Source organism: Macaca thibetana, chromosome 8, assembly GCF_024542745.1.
Source record: "Macaca thibetana thibetana isolate TM-01 chromosome 8, ASM2454274v1, whole genome shotgun sequence".
Classification (NCBI taxonomy): domain Eukaryota; kingdom Metazoa; phylum Chordata; class Mammalia; order Primates; family Cercopithecidae; genus Macaca; species Macaca thibetana.
In genome coordinates, this window is record NC_065585.1 from 59593285 (window position 1) to 59614752 (window position 21468).

General features: G+C 39.4%; 2 protein-coding genes across 3 annotated transcripts in view; one reads left to right on the forward strand and one right to left on the reverse strand.

Annotated features, from left to right (window-relative positions):
* The window catches only part of RBIS (ribosomal biogenesis factor), an 872964-nt gene that overhangs the window by 791133 nt on the left and 60363 nt on the right, over positions 1 to 21468 (forward strand). The gene's annotated exons all lie outside the window — the stretch shown is intronic.
* Positions 15077 to 21468, reverse strand: part of CA13 (carbonic anhydrase 13) — a 36835-nt gene continuing 30443 nt past the window's right edge. The window contains exon 7 of the mRNA XM_050801240.1: positions 15077 to 17935. Within this exon, the coding sequence (XP_050657197.1) occupies positions 17816 to 17935 (120 nt within the window). The 3' untranslated portion in view covers positions 15077 to 17815. The remainder of the gene's footprint in view (positions 17936 to 21468) is intronic.

Genomic DNA, 21468 nt, shown 5'->3' on the forward strand with positions numbered 1-21468 from the left:
CATATATGCTGAATATGGGAATTTTTACTTTTAGCTATATATTTTTATTAATCTGATGTTCTATACATATACAGACTGAGGGAAATATTTCAAAGAAGGCTTCAACATTTGAATAAATTGACTAAATATTTAATGGGAAGAAAAAGATCCATATTTGTCTAATGTTACCCATCATGTAAACACAAGATCTGTAGGCTGTTTTGTCTTTTACTGTTTTTCTTCCTTCTATTATTCAGCTGTTGGTTAACGTCCGTTTTCCATCTCTTCCTCCATGCCTCTAATTTTTGAGGCTTATTCCATTGTGTCAGCCTTTCAGCAGAAGCAGCATCTTTTTAAATATAGTAGCACTATTTATTTGTGTGTCAACTTTAATTGGTTAAATCAGCAAACCATACTGACTTAATTGATGTCTAAGTACATTGATTTAAGCCTTACAATTTTTCTAAGGCTAACTCACTTTTAATATAACATTTAAAGAAATGCATCAAGGCTTGTGTTCTTAAGAGGGCAATGTCTACTTTCCCTTCTTCTCCCACCCCCAGCACCTTGTTTTCATTAGAACTTTTTTGTAATTTTGATTTTTATTTTAACTTCCAGGGTACATGTGCAGGATGTGCAGGTTTGTTACATAGGTAAATGTGTGCCATGGTGGTTTGCTGCACTTGTCAACCCATTAGCTAGGTATGAAGCCCAGCATGCATTAGCAATTTTTCCTAATGCTCTCCCTCCTCCTACCCCACCTCCCACTCACAGGCCCCAGTGTGTGTCGTTCCCCTCCCTGTGTCCATGTGTTCTCATCATTCATCTCCCACTTATAAGTGAGAACATGCAGTGTTTGGTTTTCTGTTCCTGTATTAGTTTGCTGAGGATGATGGTTTCCAGCTCCATCCATGTCCTTCCAAAGGACAGGATCTCGTTCCTTTTTATGGCTGCATATTATTCCATGATGTATATGCACCATATTTTCTTTATCCAGTGTATCATTGATGAGCATTTGGATTGATTTCACGTCTTTGATGTTGTGAATAGTGCTGCAATGAACATACGCATGCATGTATCTTTGTAACAGAATGATTTATATTCTTTTGCCTATATGCCCAGTAATGGGATTGCTGGGTCAAATGGTATTTCTGGTTCTAAGTCTTTAAGGAATCACCACACCGTCTTCCTCAGTGGTTGAACTAATTTACATTCCCACCAACAGTGTAGAAGCCTTCCTACTTCTCCACAACCTCACCAGCATCTGTTGTTTCTTGACTTTTTAATAATCACCATTCTGACTGGCGTGAGATGGTATCTCACTGTAGTTTTGATTTGCATTTCTCTAATGATCAGTGATGTTGAGCTTTATCTCACATGTTTGTTGGCCGCATAAATGTCTTCTTTTGAGAAGTATCTGTTCATGTCCTTTGCCCCCTTTTAAGGGAGTTGTTTTTTCCTTGTAAATTTGTTTAAGTTTCTTGTAGATTCTGTATACTCAACCTTTGTAAGATGGATAGATTGCAAAAATTTTCTCCCATTCTGTAGGCTGCCTGTTCACTCTGATGATAGTTTATTTTGCTGTGCAGAAGCTCTTTAGTTTAGTTAGATCCCATTTGTCAATTTGCTTTTGTTGCAACTGCTAGAACTTTTTTTAACCCTCTGTTTGGAAAGTACTAAACATCAGCAGTGACACCTAGTGTCTGGACCTAAAAAAGGAATCTGGAAATACTAGATTGTTCTTAAATCTCCCATGTTGACAGATTGTACACATTCAAACAAATAACAGCTAACATTTATTGAGGGTTCCAGGCACTGCAATAATTCCTTTATGTGCCTCATCCTGTATAAGATGCACACCAAACTTATTATATGGATACTATTATTATTTTCATTTTTATGAATTAGATAAGCAAGACCTGGAGATGTTAAGAAACTTGCCCTCCAGCCTGGGCAAAATGGTGAAACCTTGTCACTTCAAAAAATACAATTAGTCTAGCGTAGTGGTGGGCACCTGTGGTCCCAGCTGCTTGGGAGGCTGATGTGGGAGGATCAGTTGAACCCAGCAGGTCGAGGCTGCAATGAGCCAAGATGTGCCACTGCACTCCAGTCTGGGTGACAGACCAAGACCTTACCTCACACAAAAAAAAAAAAAAAAAAAAAAAAAAAGGAAAGAAAGAAAAAGAAGAAACTTGTTCATTCTAACAAGCCATCGTACTTTATCCTCTGTCCTTCAAGTGAGAGTTAGTACTTCCCTCATGGCCACTGCCCTTAATCTAAATCTAAAAATATGCAGAAAGTCATGCTTATATTGGGCCTTAGGTGATTCAGTTGGGGGTGGGTAGGGCCAGCAATCCCAAAGGCTTCTCCAAATTTTTTCTTATATGAAAAAGCAGTACCTGAGTTCTCTAGAAACTCAAGGCTAGAAAATTCTAATCACATTCCCATAACTTTTCATGAACAAATAAGTGCTTTGCTTGCTCTAATGCTAGGAATGTCCTCTGAAGAATGGAGTCTTGTGTATGGATAACTGGGTAGACAAGGTACCACAGAGGAAAAAGCTAGGCTGGGCAAGGTTGTAAATTGCTTTTAATGCAATCGCTGAGCCTTGAAGGCAGGGATGTGGTCTTGACCCAGCGGAAAACCTGGAATTGAATAAGGAATGGAGAAAGAACAGTATCTAACTTTCAAAGAATCCCAACTCACTGGGAATCTTGACAAGAATGGAGCATGCCAAAGGGAAGGGCAGGGAGGTAAGACAAACACAGGGGCCCTTTGTAAGAAAGATTTTTATCAAAAAGCTTTTAATTAATGGGTCTTTGAAATCCACTGGTTGATCAAAGCTGCTGAAGACCCTTGATCTAGTCCATCCCACCTGCAGAGAAGAACAGTGTTCACAGATGAGACTCTATGCCACTTGTGGAAAACTTAGAACAAGATTACACATTTATAGAAGTATAGGTGAAGAGTAATCCAACATTCAAGCAGCCTTGGCATTAGGAAATTTTAATCCAAACCTGCTTTTACCCGAAGCCAGTTCTCCTTATTTTGTGCTTAGTAGAGGTAGATCACAGAGGGCTGAGCACATCAAATGTTTACTGTTAATGAATACTTCTCTGCCTTCTCTTCCCTAGCAGCAGCAAAAGCAAGGCCCAGTGGAATCAGTTTGGGACCCAGAGGATTAACAATGCCCAGAGCAGGTGGCAGAGCTGCTCCCACAGGGAATGGTGGCCAAGTGATGCACCTGGAAGGTAGGAGGAGGAGAGAGGGAGGTGAAGACAAAAGAGAAGAAATTATGAGACACCAAATGCGAGCTGACTTGACTCACTCATGACCACAAATGAGACACTCTTTGGGAATATTTAGAAATAATTAGAAGAGGGAGACTTCGGAAGGGGCTGAACTCTTGCACTAGCAGGTGGGAGTAAAGTAATGGCCATGGTGCCCCATAGGCTCATTCACTCCCAGGCAGTGCAAATCAGCTTTTCTGATGCGACACCACCACCTGGTGGTTAAGATAAGGAACAAGTCACTGCTGTCTCTGTACCTTCCTTTTTCCTCTTTAGAGGAGATTATGCTCACATAATTGTTTCCTCTGAAGGCTTAATTCCTGTTAAATACTTCTTTTCCTTTACTGCATATTCTCCCTTTCAAGTACTGACCAGTTACTGTAAGAACATTTTATTTTATTCTCTCCATCCTCTCCCTCACTCCCTTTCTCTCTTTCTCACCCTAGCAGTGTTGTTCTGGAAGATAAGGGGCCCATAGTGAAGTGACCACCTGAGTATTGGGAAATATGGCATCTATTATATTGTGAGTAAGGATCTTCACTATGAATCAGCTACTTGAAATAAGATTTATATTGTTGAACATTGCATGAAAACTTTTAGGGGGATTTATCAGGGGAACCAGCTCCCAATATTTCAACGTAGGTTCTTTTCTATTTTCCCTAAGTGTTGGCCGGTCTGAGAAATAAAGGGAAAGAGTACAAAAGGGAGAAATTTTAAAGCTGGGTGTCTGGGGCAGATATCACATGTCGGCAGGTTCCGCGATGCCCCCTGAGCCATAAAACCAGCAAGTTTTTATTACGGATTTCAAAATGGGAGGGGCGTAAAATAGGGTGTGGGTCACAGAGATCACATGCTTCAAGGGCAATAAAGTATCACAAGGCAAATGGGGGCAGAGCGAGACCACAGGACCAGGGCAGAATTAGAATTGCTGATGAAGTTTCACGTCCCACTGGGCACGCATTGTCACTGATAACATCTTATCAGGGGACACGGTTTGAGAGCAGACAACCGGTCTGACTAAAATTTACTAGGCAGGAATTTCCTAATTCTAATAAGCCTGGGGGCACTACAGGAGACCAGGTCTTATTTCATCCCTTATCTGTAACTGTGTAAGACAGACATTCCCAGAGTGGCCATTTTAGAGACCTCCCCCTAGGAATGCATTCTCTTTCTCACGGCTGTTCCTTGCTGAGAAAAAGAATTCAGCAATATTTCTCCTATTCACTTTTGTAAGAAGAGAAATATGACTGTTCTGTCTGGCCCCTCAGGCAGTCAGGCCCAATGGTTATCTCCCTTGTTCCCTGAAAATTGCAGCCATCTTGTCCCTTTTGGATGCCCAGATTTCATATTGTTCCAACACACACACTCTACAAACAATTTGTGCAGATAATGCAATCATCACAGGGTCCTGAGGTGACATACATCCTCAGCTTACGAAGATGACAGGATTAAGAGATTAAAGTAAAGACAGGCATAGGAAATTATAAGAGTATTGATTGGGGAAGTGATAAATGTCCATGAAATAAATATTCACAGTTTATGTTCAGAGATTGCAGAAAAGACAGGCATAAGAAATAAAAGTATTAATTTGGGGAAATAATAAATGTCCATGAAATCTTCACAATTTATATTCTTCTGCCATGGCTTCAGCCGGTCCCTCCATTCAGAGTCCCTGACTTCCCACAACAGGGATTTCAAAGTACTGAAGTACTACCGAAAACACTTTGTGAATATGTGCATGTGCATAGGTGCATTAACGTCTTAAAAACTGCAATATCTTTTAAGGGTTTTTTTTTAAGGAACACCCATGCACTCAATATAACATAAAAGCTGACATATAATTATAGATTTATACCTGATCTTCTATAGATGCACACAACTAATCCAGAAAATTAAGGATTATATTGTCAATGTATGTTAGTTCAAATGTGCATGAAAAAATATTTATTGGTTAATTAAATACTTATTGATGTCTATCATGAGTCAAACACAGTTTAGGTGCTAGAAACTCTGGGAAAAAAAAAAAGAAAGAAACTCTGATTAACAAAATGAAAACCACATCCTTAAGGAGGTTACATTCTTGTAAGAGAGACTGATGTTTAAAAATAAATAATATTATGTTAATAATGTTGTAAGTGCTATGAAAACTAATAAATCAGAGTAAGGAGAAAGAAAGTAACAGGGCTGCTACTTAGAAAGTGTGGTCAGGGAAGGCCTCTTTGAAGAGGTGACATTTGAATGAACGAGGAAGTGATTCATATGAGTACCTGGGGAAGAGCATTACAGGCAAAGAGAATATCCACTGTAAAGATTGAAAAGGCCTGGCAGAAGAAAAACAAGGAGGGTGTCAAGACTGAAGTGTGGTGGGTGGGACAGGGGGAGAGAATGGGGGCAGGAGCTGCAAGATCACAGATCACAGAGTACTCTATATGCCATCATAGGCACAGCAGATTTTGTTCTGAGTGATAGGAAGTCACTGCAGTGTGGAGCTCAATGGAGTGAAGCACTCTGACCTGCTTTTTCAAAGAATCACTCTGGCCCCTGTGTGAACAACGTAGGGGGTAAAGAGTGGAGCAGAGAGACCAGCTGAGAGCCATATTTTAAGAGTAGCATCCATAGGACTTGCTAGCAGATTCAATCTGGGTGTGAGTGAAAGAGAGTGAAGAAATGACTGTGAGTTTTGTGTAGCTAGTGGTGCTATTTACTGAGATGGAGCATCCTGGGGAAGGGAAGGTTTCAGGCACAACAAGGGGATGGGAAGCAGAACTGAGGGATCTGGACATGCTAATGTTGAGGTCACTGTCAGACATTCCATGGAGCAGTCTTATAGGCAGTTGGGTATATGAGTTCCAAGTTCAGGGGAAAGACTGGGAATGGATATATATCTCTGATATATGCTGCTATACACACACACATATATAGTATATGTATCTGAATACATATACATATATGATATATAGTATATATCTGAATATATATACATATATGATATATAGTATATATCTCTGAATATATACGTATATGATATATATACACACATATATGAGACATATATACACACACATATATATATCTCAACTATGTTTTTAAAATCATGGGGCTAGAAAACAAAAATTACCTAGGAAGTGAGTGAAGTAGAGAGAGAACAGACCGGAAAGCAACAGCTGGTGAGGAGGGAGGAAACCAGGACATTCAGCTCAGAAGGCAAGTGAAGAGATAGAAACATGACATATACCCATGTCTAGTAAATAATTAAATTCATGATTAGGCATTCACTAATTCTCTGATTCTGCATCAAGCATTGAAGAGGAATAAGTGGGCAAGGGTGAAAAAGCATAGATAAATTTTGGTTTTGATTTACAACTTAGTTACAAAGTATTTCATATGTACGCTTACCTATATGAAATTATTACAGAACAAGAGTAGGTAATTAAGTTTCACCAAGTCATTTGAAAGATGCTACCTGATCTAATGATAAGCTGACACATTCACAAGAAATATGAGCCATCTATAGAGACTCATTCAAGCATACTGAGATAGATACAGCTGAGATCTTTCTTTTATACAAAAAAAAAAAAGGTTAAAATGGAATATATCCTCCTAGCCTTTTCAATCTTACTGATTTTTAACAAGCGTACACTTTCATTATATATGACAAAAAAGTCTTTGCTTGAATACAAATGAAGTGTATTCTCATAACAAAGAAAACAAACAGAGCTCTCTTTTTCTTCTCTTCCTTAATATTGGTTGAGAAGCCAGATTTGGCTTTGCTTTTTCTTAATAAAGTCATTTATATAAAAGAACATTTGGAGCTCAAATTTCAAATTCTTCTGATGAGCGAGCAGGCTCAGCTGAAAGCATGCTTCTGGGTGGCTGCAAAGCACAACAGAACCTTTCATTATTTGAGGAAGGAGCATTTCAAGCTTGTGTTTGTCCAGGCTCCAATTTCTAAGGGGAAAAACACAGAAAGTACATCCACTATACAGGAAATAAGAGAAGGAAATAGATGAGGGTGTAGGAATTACTGTTTTACTTGATCTCAGGATGTCTGAATGACAGATGGAAAAACCCAGCACAGCATAGTCTTTATGCCAAGAGAAAGGGGCACTGCTAGATACACGATATTTGGGTATTCCCTTGGGACCAGGGCTGCAGAAGTTTCATAGATCCCAAAGATTTTTATTATACAATAACCCTGAAAATTGCCTTTAAAAGTCATTATACCTGTAAAACCTCTACGTAGTCACAGAGCTATGATTAGTCTTACTTATATTTATCTCAGTCAGTTCCTTCTGTCTGCATCCCTGTATTTCTCTTCTTGCATCTCATCCTAGCTGGCTGAGAAAACATTGCATCTACCTGTATCAAATGCTAACACAGGTTTCCTAGAAGAAAATTCCTATGAAAATAAAACATAAATTAAATAGATAAATAATAAAATAAAGAAACAGGTTATATTGACTTTTGGGGGTTATGCTGTCTCATTGTCTTGAATTACAACACTTCACTTTCTTTTGATAAATTCAATAAGTAGTTTTAAACAATATTGTATAGTCCTTGGGGGCTATACTGAGACTTTCCCACAAGAACCTGAGAATAAGTAAAGTGAGCTTAATATTATATGTTTGCTCTCTCAGAGTTGGACTTTGCAATATATACCTTATGAATAACAACCAAAATATGAAAACACTCCTTAAAGGGCACAGTAGCTTCACATTTGAAAATGTTACTTGAGTGCATGTGTTAATATGTCCAATAAAAGGATGTGCCAACTAGGGAAATGGTGGATTTATCACAGAATAGAAAACTGAGAACGACAGAAGCACATATTGCTAGTTTATCCAAATATAATCCAGTGTTTAAGAAAACATTAGTCAACAGGCCAAGTATTTTAGTCCTTTTGGCAAAACTATACATATTTTGAAGAAAATGCTGGGAAGTACAGCCAACAAAATTCTATTATTATGTCCCACTTTGAAAATCACTCTTTAGATGAGTTGGATGTTTCAGACAATTTATTTCTCCTATTTGCCTTATTTTTTCTGAGATCCATACTCACCAAGTAAACATCTTATATAATTTGGTTTCCTGTGTATGGTGGACTTCCTAGTGGTGCTCAAGAAATATTTCTTGAATGAACGTTCATGTTTGATTAGTGTTCCAGCTAATGTAAGACTCATATCACTCATTATAAATTAATAACTTGATTTTTTATCTTATATTTCAGACTTGTGAACTCACTTATGGTAAGTCTGCCAATAAGAAAGGGACATAGTGCTGACAAATTAGGTTTCTGATTTTGCAGAGCTGAGGGCTTGACTCCAGACCTAGAGGACTTCATCAAGGTTCATTCACTCCTGAGACTCTCCAGGAAAATACCCATCTGGTCTACTCCCGGCCACACATGCCTATTGCATTGCTATAATCCAGCAAGAAAAAAAAAAAAAAAAAAAAAAACCACAGTGTAACAAATCTGTCAAGATAGGTTACTGCTCTTTTCCAAGAGAAGAGGAAAGAATTGCAAGGTAGGGCCTTGGAGATGTAAATGCCTACAGGTAGAACAGAAGGCATGAGAAAAAGTGGGAGGCCAATACATGTAAAAGTTGAGACTGGGAAAGAGCATGGCAAAGAAACTTGAAGCTCATGGTCAGAATCATTTAGAAATACACAAGAAAATAGAAGGCACTAGGGAGAGGTTTTCAAAACCGAATGCTTAGAACAAGATGGGTGACAATTTGCTAGCAGCAAAACTAGGTAGGGAATTTTTGTACATTGAACCCAGGGAACTGCTTGGCCAGGGCCTTAAGAGACTATACAACAAGTTGTTGGGACTTGAATTTAAGAAATTAACTCAAACACAATGAAAATTATATTGTCCCTTCAGCTTCTAAACAGGAATTAACACAGATCCCTTGGCCTTGGACTTGATGGGAGGAAGTAAAGTGGCAAGGAAGAGATAACAGTAAAAGTGAGGAAGGGCCATAAAGGAAGAGGGAACCTAGAAGTGCCTGGACTAGAGTGACCAGTGCTGTGTCTAATAGTGTGAACACTATTACCTTTTGGTATCTGGGTAATATATTTGTGTATGTGTATATGGTTTGATTACAGCATATGCCACTCTGCTCAGTAGCACTACTTTAGAGGAAAGGAGTGCTGGGAAGAACAAGTGGTGGGACACTGAATCATGGGGCGTGCTTTATAGGAGTGCTTCTTTTTTTTTTTTGAGATGGAGTCTTGTTCTGTCATCCAGGCTGGAGTACAGTGGCGCAATCTTGGCTCAATGCAACTTCTGCCTCCCGGATTTAAGCGATTCTCCTGTCTTAGCCTCAAAAGTAGCTGAGATTACAGACATGTACCACCACACCCAGCTAATTTTTGCTGTTGTTGTTGTTGTTGTATTTTTAGTAGAGATGGAGTTTCACGATGTTGGCCAGACTGGTCTTGAACTCCTGACCTCAAGTGATCCACCCGCCTTGTCCTCTCAAAGTACTGGAATTACAGGTGTGAGCCACAGTGCCTGGCCACGGGAGTAGTTCTTAATCCTTCTGGTCTCAGGAACCTTTTCACTCTTAAGAGTTACTGAAGATCCCAAAGAGCTTTTGTTTATGTGGATTATATCTGTTGATATTTACTGAATTAGAAATTTAAACAGAAGATTTAAAGTATTTCTTTACTAATTCATTTAAAGGTAATAAATTCATATAACAATAAATTAGCATAAATAACAAATTTTGTGTAAATAATATTTTACCAAAAAAGGTACAAAAAAGAGATATTTACATTCTTTTTTATAAATCCCTTAATGTCTGGCTAAATAGAAGACAGCTGGATTCTTACAGCTATTTCTGCATTCAGTCTGCTGTGATAGGCTGTTTTGTTTGAACTGTTTGAAGGAAATCCAGACTCACACAGATATGTAGCTTGAAAAATGGAGGAGGAAGTTAGTAGCTTTTTCAGAAAATTGCTTTTTCAGAAAATTGTGTATATTTGTCTTCAGTACTACACTAAAACCTAACAAGTGGTGCTTATCCATGTGTTCATTCATCAGGGTTTTCAACAAGTACTTCTTGAACCACCTGCCAGGACAAGGCACTGTGAATAGAAGGCATGATCATTCCGTGCTGGTTGCTAGACAAGTTCAAAGAAGGCTAAGAGAGATGAGGATTAAATCTAACAGACGTGTCTCTGCCTTCTTGGAACTTCAGAGAGGCCAGCAAGAGACAGGCCACAATGCTCAGAACCCAGTGTCCACATGTGAGTCCCACATGGGACACCAACAAGATTGGGTCACCCAGTAGCTCTGTCCTGCTGAAATGCCAAGTTTGCAATTCCAGGTTTAGTTCCCAGGTCTGACAGTCCCTATTCTTCCTCATGCCAGTTAATCACTTTATCAAAGCATTAGCAAGAAAAAAAATTTTAATCTTATGCCTTATTGAAATGCTGACTCTACTTTTGGCTTGAGAAACATCTCTTAATTGAATGACAGTTATCTCCTGGAAACTCTGAATTACCTCATGAATTTTATTCTTTTCTGTCCTATTTGAGCCACTTTTTCAGGTCTAAATAGATATTTGTTGCTTTTGCTGTGCAGAGTATTTTCCCAACCTTTGGGTCCTAGCCCCCATTTTCTTTCACTGCAGTGTCCCTCTGAACCCCACCACTCTTAGTCTGCTCAGTTATGAAAGAAGCTGACTCCCGCTGCTGCCCTGAGCCAATGTTCTCTCCATTTGCCATGAGGACTTGATGAAGAATGGGCATGTGACTCCATCCAGGTCAGTCAGAATTCAAGTCAGACACTTTTTGAAGTCTTTGGACATAAAAGCCCTCCTTTACCTTCTAGAAGCTGTCTTATAGAAGGTGGTATAGGTACAGAGGTGCAGGCATTCATCTGCCAACACGAGGGGAAAGTCTCACTGCTAACAGAGCCCACAGAAGTTGGGGGGCAGCCAAGAAGTAGAGAGACTGAGGCCTGATTGCAGGTCCTGGCTTTGCCATGATGAAAGCCAGCTTTACCTCTGGACTTTTTGATTGTGTGAATCAATAAATTCCATTATTGGTCGGGCGTGGTGGCTCACACCTGTAATCCCAGCATTTTGGGAGGCCAATTCAGGAGGACTGCTTGAGGCCAGGAGTTCAAGACCAGTCTGGATAACATAGCAAGACCCCATCTCTATCAGAAAAAAATTAGCCAGGCATGGTGGTATACATCTGTAGTCCCAGCTACTTCGGAGGCTGAGAGGGAGGATCACTTGAGCCCAGGAATTTGAGGCTGCAGGGAGCCATGTTTGCGTCACTGCACTCCAGCTTGGGTGGCAAAGCAAGACCCTTCTCTAAACGAATAAATAAATAAATTATATTATTTGTTTTGGCTATTTTGAGCTGAGTTCCTATTATTCTAAAACAAAAGAGTCCTCATTGATACATCTCCCTGTCCCCAGACACTAGGTACCAAACCACACAGGGAACCAAAGAACTCAATTTCCAAATATACCACACTTGGAAATCTTCATGCTTTTTGTTAATTTTTCCAGAACTAATAATTTCTTCATTTTCTCCACATTCCCACAGCACTCTATAGATGCCTAAAATTAAGAAAACTAATATTTTGTATTGAGGCATTTTGTTTTTATTCGTGCCGTGGAAGTTTGAGCTGTTTAAGAGCAGGAATAACATCTTAATCATCTTTATATCTCTAATCCCTAGCATTACATTTAGCATCTAACATGTCCAATAAATGGTGGTCAAATTAAATTTACAGAATGGGAGAGAAGTATAACATTGGTTTTCTCTCTCTGGAGACTTCCACCCTAGCATCAGAGTCTTTTGTCTGACCTAATAATGGAGGTGCTCAGCGCTGGTGTCTTGGCTGGTCTTAAGCCCATATGGTCTCAGATTCAATCCTAGACCTTTCCACTAATCTCTGTATCACAAAGTGGATGGCCTTTCATGTGTCTGGCTTCTGGCGAGGTTCCATCTACGGGTACTAGTGGAAATTTAGTGGATACAACAAAGAGAGAACCCAGAGTATTTCTCCCCTCCTCTCTGTCTCAAGTAAGATCTTAGATAATAACTGTGTTTTTTTAAAAAAAATAACCAGATCCTACCACTCAGGCATATTTTCATTTCAACTCAGCTCCTGGGCTCCAAGAACACTGCCTCCTCCTGTGGAAGGCGGGAGCCTCCTGCTCTTGCTAATCTCTTGGTTGCCTCACTGTCCTCTGTTTGGTTTCTCAGCATCTTTCATCACTTGTATAATTAATCCCAAGTATTTACACCCTCTGTTTGGAATACTGAGTGGTTTCTGTCTCCTTTCTGGAACCTGACTGATACTATGCCATCTATTTTTTTTAATGCCAGTATCATTTAATTATGTGTTTGTGTATGTGTTGAGCCTTTAGACACATAATACAGTTATGTATCTCCTCCATAACACAGTTATTTCCAGGAGTCCTTCTTAAAATACAAAATCTTTGTGTAACATATTTTTCCTAAGTCATATCTTCCATAAATAACTTAGGGCTAAGTTATGGTTCATCTGATCTCATTGAGACACAAACCCACACAGTTTCTGCAACTCTCACTCTCTGAGCACAGCTAAGATAAACTGACCATTCTCTTCACCCAGAAGAGCTATATTGGAAGCAAACTCATTTGAAACAAGGAAGTTTAATGTACCCACTTTCTTCCGCTGGGTAACTTATTCTGGCAGGAGTGGTGAAGCAAGAAAATGCTGAAGATCTTCAGGAAGAAAGACTGCTGTCAGCCCATGACAGAGACGGGGGTCCTTGCTTGGTATAATTTCTCTTTAGGGAGGGAAAGGCAGGTTTCCAGCCACACCAGAAAAATCGCCAATTAATTCGACTCAAGAAAGAGTGATTTCTATTCACCAAAATTGAGTATTTACTATACATCAGTCATGGTGCAAGGTGTTAGGGTAGAGTAAGCATACAGGCAAAACTGTGAAGTGGTTCAAGTCCACCTTGATTATCCAAACACTCAGATCATTCACTCTTGTATCAAGCTAACTTTCCTTCTGTCAGAGTCTTTGGTCCTACCAAAAGTTGACATATGAAGATCAGTTATACTCAAGTGCATATCACTACTGGTAACTTGGAAAATTTTCCTGAGTGGAGTTTGCATTTCAATGGGTATTGAAACCTTAACGTAAAGGATTTAGTCTTCTTCAGTAAAATGTGAAAGAGCTTGGTGAGGTAGTTATCTGAGGGCCAGGATGCCTTCCCATCCTCTCAAATAAGACCACTATTTCTTGACCTACATTTTCTGCAGCCCCACTCAGAAGGTACTGAAAGCCTTTCAAAAAATATCCCATTCCCACACCATTTTTGATAGAATGTGTATAAGTAAAGCTACTAACTTTATGTTAGAAAAACTAAAAAGGACTTCCCTATGAACAGCTCAACAAATATTTCAAAGCATAATCTTACTCTTATCCCAACCTCCCCTCCTGTCCCCTGCCCCTCCCCTTCCCTACACCCTCCCCTTCTGCCCTCCCCTCCCCTTCTCCTCCCCTTCCTTTCTGTTCCCTTCCCGAAAATTTAGTCCAATGTCTATAAGATAGAGCCAAGCAAGGTGGACACTGCATGATGACAGGAGGGACAACGCAGCCTAGCCCAGGATGCCAGAACCCAAGCTGAGTGAGACATGCATCTGTGCAGTGTGAGGGTGAGAGGTGAAGTAGTAATGGGGTATTTGCTACACACAGAAGAATGAGCCAAATCAGAAACTATGTTGGGGATAATGGAAGCCAGGTTTCTCACTGTTGGAGAAGGAAATTACAAATATAGAAATGGAGAAAACTAGAATGAACACTGTAGTGCTGGATTAGAATTGGAGATATGAGTGTGAAATCATGTTTTAATGTAAATAAGTATAGACATGTAGATGTTTATCTGTGCGTATACATTCTCAACCACTGTTTATCAAGAGGGCCTCAGAGTAGCAACATTCCAATAGCAATGAGCTCACCCAAATCTTGGTTTTCTCAATACTATTTTCTACTAAAAGAAATCAGGGCTCCTTGGTTCTAGGGCTGGGAAAAGAAAAGTATAAAATGATCCAGGAACATACGATAGCTACCAGAAAGTAAGTACATGGGGACATGACAAAAGGACACACAAGTCAGCTTGAAGGTGCTCCTGCTGGGCAAAACAAAAAATTTGAGCATCAGAATAAACAATGATAACAACAGATTACAGCCTATTAAATAACACAGGTATCTCTAAATCTATGCTGGAAATAAATGAATAAATTACAGGTTTAATGAGGAACAGAATATTTACATACTCTTAAAAGAATCCCTTCCTAACAAATATTTACAAAGGACATAATAACTTTACAACAAAGACATCTAGGAGACACCATCTGATACAGTTTGGCTGTATCCCCACCCAAATCTCATCTTGAATTGTAGCTCCCATAATTCCCACGTGTTATGGGAGGGACCCAGTGGGAGGTAATTGAATCATGAAGGTGGTTTCCCCCATACTGTTCTTGTGGTAGTGAATAAGTCTCAGGAGATCTGATGGTTTTATCAGGGAAAACTGCTTTTGCTTGATTTTCATTCTCTCTCTTGCCTGCCACCATGTAAGATGTGCCTTTTGCCTTCTGCCATGATTGTGAGGTCTCTCCAGCCATGTGGAACTGTGAGTCCATTAAACCTTTTTTTCTTTGTAAATTACCCAGTCTCAGGTAATTGAAGGACACATGAAGGAAACATGAAAACTAAGTGGACAAGTTATTCTTGAATGGATTGAGTGGTTAATAATAAAGCCAAGTTTGTGAAAATGAAAGCTTGTCTCATTTTCTTTATTGTGGTTGAATCCAATTTAAATTAAAATATGAAATGCTTAACAATCATAAAATCAATATTTGCTGTGGTAAACAAAAGAGATCTACACTAGTATTTACAACTTTTTAATTTGTTTAAAAAGGAAGCAATATAACCATTTTAACACACATTTAAACCTTTTGCCTCTAGGAGATATATCAGTTAACACACAATATTCAAGGAAATCAGTGCTGTATAGATATTTTTGGTCTATTAAGGTGCAATTTATAATACAGAACCAACACAACATTGCAGCAGAAACCATAAGTTACAAAGCAGTAACTCTCACAGACAGTAATTAGAACCCCTGTCCTACATGCCCCTCCAGATATAGCAACTTACATTCTTCGAGAAAATAGGTTCTTTCTCTGACTGGGATACTTCACAGGTCTTTCCAAACTAAAGAAACACTTTTCCACTCAACACTGGCTTTCAGAAACCATTAGAACTTTTAGTTTTACAAGTTACAATTAATTAGTATTCCTTTAAAAAGAAACTATTTTCAAAAGATAATGTATTTTACTTGTTATATTAACTTACAGTACATTTGATTTCAAGCAGAGAGATAATTACCAAAGACAGCAAATAAAATTTTTTTAAATATTTGATTCATTAAATAATTGCTACAGATCAATCTTCTAAAAGCCTTAAACTAGACACAGAGGGGAAAAGAACATTGACCAAAGTATTAGCTTCACTCTTCAGGAGCTCACCTTATGCAACAGTATCCACCACTGTTACACAATTTACTGATATTCAGTTACTCTATCAACATTGCAGGATAAGGTTAATTATTAAAATCTACATTCAAGCCAGGCGTGGTGGCTCACGCCTGTAATTCCAGCAACTTGAGAGGCCGAGGCAGGTAGATCACTTGAGGTCAGGAGTTTGAGACCAAACTGGCCAACACTGCAAAACCCCATCTCTACTAAAAATACAAAAATTAGCCAGGTGTGGTGGCAGGTGCCTGTCATCCCAGCCACTAAAGAGGCTGAGGCAGGAGAATCATTTGAACCCGGGAGGTGGAGGTTGCAGTGAGCCGAGATCATGCCACTATACTCCAGCCTCGGTGACAGAGTAAGACTCAGTCATAAAAAAAAAAAAAAAAAAAAAAAAAAACTACATCCAGAGGAAGAGAGATATAAGAAACAAATCATCAAAATCAAGGGAACTCAGGTAAACTTATGTTAGAAGATGACAAAAGTATAGCATGTGTTCAAGTCTTAAATGCGGTTATTAAGTTAATGCTTAGTGTCTCTCCGTTTGTACCAGAAAGAGCAAAAGAAACACTACTCTTATCCCCCACCAAAAACAAACCAAAAAAAAAAAAAATAATAGGTTAAAATTAAGATCAAGCTCCACCTGACAAAATTAAGAGATGGAGGTACATGCATAAAAGGAAAAGTGAGTTTTGCCATGGAAATGGGTTGAAGGGCTTATGGACCCGTTATATATTTATAGGAGACTGAAGTAATTTTTTCCACAAATTGACAGAATAATGGCCCACACAAGACTGCGTCCTGCTTTGCTGCCAAAACACCAGGCAAAAACGGGCAAGGTGTTCATCATGCCTGAGGGCAGCTGTGACTGCACTGGTACTATGTTATATGTTAGTTTCAAACCATGTTAGTGTCATAAACTGGCAGGCATTGCATTTTGTCAACTATTAGCCAGTTCATTATTAACATTACTGAGTGAATATTATATATGGTATAATTCATTACAGTGTAAATAGCCATTTATACCCTGAGGAATTCCTCACCAAGACCATAAGGAATATTTTTGATCAGTGGAGGAGACACATTAAGTAGCTTTATCCCATTGCCCTTAACTCTTATATTGTGCATTTTATTAAAGGTATCATGCAATGAGAGTTAGCAACATAATCACTGCAAAAATTATCCTTATAGGAAAACATAATCTACTTTTTATGAATTGGAATAACAACAAAATATTAAGCAGAATCACTTGTTTCAAAAAAAAGTATCACAATCCTATCATTTGAGATGTAAGTTTCCACCTAACATCACTGAGAGCTGTGACTAATTCAGTCTCTACGGCAAGGTAAAATTTTTAATACATTCTGAAGTTTGCAATGTTAACCATATTTTCATGCAGGTTGAAGTAGACATATTTCATGGCTTTTAATATATGTCAAACAATGCTTACTGTGAATATCCGTGAGTGCAAATATGAGACAGTAAGTTAGTAAAGAGATCTAAGCCAGCTGGGCTTGATGGCCCAGGCCTGAAATCCTAGCACTTTGAGAGGCCAAGGCAGGAGGCTCACTTGAGGCCAGGAGCTGGAGACCAGCCTGGGCAACATAGCAAGACTCCATTTCTAAAAAAAAAAAAAAAAAAAAAAAAAAAAAAAAAAATTAGCCAGGCATGCTGGGTCCTACGTACTCTGGAGGCTGAGGTGGGAGGATCACTTGAGTCCAGGAGCTGGTAGCTACAATTAGCCAAGATGGTACCACTGCACTCCAGCCTGGGTGACAGAGTGAGACCCTATCACTAAAAAAATTACAAGAGAGAGAGAGAGATCTGGTGTTCTTTGTGACACTGAAGCTCATAGTAAAATGGTTCCTATAAATTAGAATTCTACAAAGGAGTTGTTGGCAGAGACTTTTGTGTTGTGTTTTGTTTTGTTTCATTGTCTCTCCACAGCCATGTTTGGGGGAGTTGATTGGTGACAATTTTTAACGGAAAGAGGCTCTCACTTTGCGGCCCTTCAAAGGCTGCGGTGGGCGGTGATTGCTCAGCAGAAAAGCTGCTGCTTCGCCCTCCGCTGTGCACAGGAGACTGCGGAATTTGGCCAGCTGTAGAAGAAGAAAAGAGTTAGCTTCAGCATAGAAATTCCCACCAATATTAATGAATTACCCTGCATAAAGAATTAAGATATATTTATAACCAGGAACAAAAAACATTGCAACGAAATTTTTCTGTTATATGTCATATACAATAAAGAAACTCTTTTGCTAAATTCTCATCGCTCTACAAATACCTACAGGTTCCAAAATTAAACGTATAAGCATTTTTAAGTTGATGATCAAAGTAACAAGAGGAAACATCTAGAGTGTGGTTTAAAGAGTAAATATCTAGAAATCAGAGAATGTTTTTCAATGTTTTTCAATCTCTGTAAACACACACATTTTATGACAAAAATGAACTCAACTATATATGCTCTTTTGAAACCTAATTTTTTCACTTGGTATATATACTAGCCATTTTTGCATGACAATAAATATCAACCTACATCACTATTTTTTATTGCTGAAAACTTTTCTATTATAAATATGTTTTATAAATTTTTAACAATCCCTTGGTGGTTTAATATTATTTATTAAAAGTTAGTACAGGCCTAAAGTGAAGTTGGAAAAATTAAAACTAATTTTATCTTCTCAAAAATATGCACCAAAATTATATTGTCAATTAATAAAAGTAAATCTTTGGTGTTTGTTTTATTTTGATGAAGACAAATTAGGAATGAGAACCTACAGTCTCTAAACTTTGTTAACCATCTAATTTCAGAGTCAAGCAAATTCAGACTAGGACACATCCTTTAGGTTTTCATCAAATACCTGATGCCTAAAATGTTTCTTATACAGTACTAACCAGGATGGGGGGCAGAGGGGAGGGAGGGCCTTTATAAGAAATAGGCAACAGTTTGTAACTATGCTCTAAGGCAATAGGATCAACCATCATATATACAAGCAACCATGTTTTCCACATGTGGTATTTTGAGGGCTTTATTTGTTTGTTTGCTTGTTTTTTGAGACAGAGTCTTGCTCTGTCGCCTAGGCTGGAGTGCAACGGCACAATCTCAGCGCACTGCAACCTAAGCCTCCCAGGTTCAGGCAATTCTCCTGCTTCAGCCTCCCATGTAGCCGGGACTACAGGCACGTGCCACCACGCCCAGCTAATTTTTGTAGTTTTAGTGGAGATGGGGTTTCACCATGTTGGCCAGGATGGTCTCGATCTCTTGACCTCATGATCTGCCCTCCTCAGCCTCCCAAAGTGCTGGGATTACAGGCAGGAGCCACCACACCCAGCCATTTTGAGGTTTTTTTGTTTTGTTTTGTTTTTAAGTACAGATATGGGAAGGAGACAAATGTTTACAACATACTATTACTCATGTTTCAATAGACCAGATCATTATAGCTAAAACCACATGAGGCTTAAGAGAATCTCTGGTCAAGTAGCAGAGGCTAACAGCAGGGGCTAACCTCTGAGACCATAGGAAAGACACCTAGTCTTCTGCAGATCATGACGATCCAGGTCTGTCTGGAGTGGTCATTCCAGGTGGCTGTGCAGGAATTCTGAGTCCTGAATTAAAGCATGGGTCCACAGGCTTCATCAAGCAACCTGCCTCCACAGTGATACTGCTGATTCCTCCGAAGAGGTTGGCTTTATTTTTCTCCCACAACCCCAGCTCCTGCCCCTGTTCAATCCCTCTGGAAGTTGATCATGGCTCCCTGCCCCAGCAGCACTCTCAGCTCACCAGTCTAGAACTGGATCCGACTTCAGCTCCTTCTCTGAACAGCCTGTGTATTTTGGTAAGAGTTCCTAGACCTGTTCTGATGTCTTGCCAAACCCCTTCCCCTTATAACTGGGTCTCACAATCATTTGGCCCAGCTAGGTCAACCCTGTATTTGCCAGTCCCCATTCAGATTTGCTTCTCTTGGCTCTAGGTGTCCTCTACTACTGCCCTGGCCTTAAAATGCACATCCCTGGCTGGTTCCCACTGTTCTTATCCCTTTATGTGGTTCCAGGCTTTATCCAGGCAGGCAACAAAGCTGCCCCCTGTCACTGAGGCTGACTCAGTACCTACAGGTTCCCAGTAGAAATGTTCCCAGTTCAGCCTTGAGGCTGAAGCAGGTATGACCTGTTTTGCTGGTTTCCCTGACTCTAATACTGAAATTCTAATTTCATTGTGTAGCAACTCCAATAAGCTGAAATACTCTTCTTCTATGGTTCTGTAAACAGCTTTACGTCACTCTTACGCTCAAACCTCTTTGATAGCACTCGACTGCCTGCCAAAATTGAGTAATAATAAAAATAAGTTCTGTTACGGAAAATGATGGACTAGGCACTGTGTTAAGTGCTTTACATTACCTCAGTTAATCTCCAAAATATCCTTATCAATAATATATAATTATTCCATTTTACAGATGAGAAACTTGAGGGGTAGCTGAGAAGTTTCAATAAATAAGCCATCTTGACAAGCCATGCACAAACCACAGAGAAACTTGTTTTCTGTTTCCCCATTTTCCCCTATCCTTTTAATTTACATTTTATTATGTAAATATTCAAAAGGACACAAAGGTAGAAAAAGCAACATCATAAATCACCAGGAATCCATGACCTAGCTTCAACAATCATCGACATACAGCCAATTTTTCCATCCATTCTCCCACCAAAGCTCTCTTTGCATTTGCCATCCTACCCAAACTAGGCTATTTTAAAGCAAATTCCAAACATCATATCATTTTAGTGTAAACATTTCCAAATACATCCCTATAATACATCACATTTCTAACATTTTTATAGGTACCCAAAACAAATGTGTCAGCATGGCTTCCAAGCCCCTTGACCACCCAGTTCTAACTAACCTTCCTAGATGGATCTATTATGTCCACACGCATGTCTCACTCTAAGCCAGTTTTGGGAGGGGTGGTCCCAAAGCATCTGAATGAAAATACTTTGAGTTAATTCTTAAAAATTCAGATCCCTGGACCCTACCCCAAATTTGTGAATTGGAATTTCTAATAAGGTCCAAGGATTCACTTTTTTCTTTCTTTCTTTCTTTTTTTAAGATAGAGTCTCGCTCTGTCACTCAGGCTGGATTGCAGTGGCATAATCTCGACTCACTGCAACCTCCACCACCTGGCTTCAAGCAATTCTCATGCCTCAGCCTCCAGAGTAGCTGGGGTTACAGGCAGGCGCTACCACACCAATTTTTTTTTTTTTTTTTTTTTTTTAAGTGGAGACAGGGTTTTGCCATGTTGGCCAGGCTGGTCTTGAACTCCTGGTCTCAAGTGATCCTCCCGCCTCAGCCTTTCAAAGTGCTGGGAGAAAGATTCTCCCCAGGGCCTGAAAGCTTAAGGGAATGAATAATTCCTCCCTCCTCAGACCCAGTCCCAAGGCACAAGGCCACTTGCTCCAGCAGTGTGTGTCAGCAAGATAGCAGAAGCAGGAAGAGAGCTGGCTGGAAGACACACACCCCCTGAAGATCCAGAGGGAGGCCGTATGGGTATATGCAGCGGTCACATCAGACTGGGACACTTCCTGTTTACAGAGGACTATAGAGTCCCTCCCCCATCCTCACGTGGGGATGACGCCATTTTAGGCC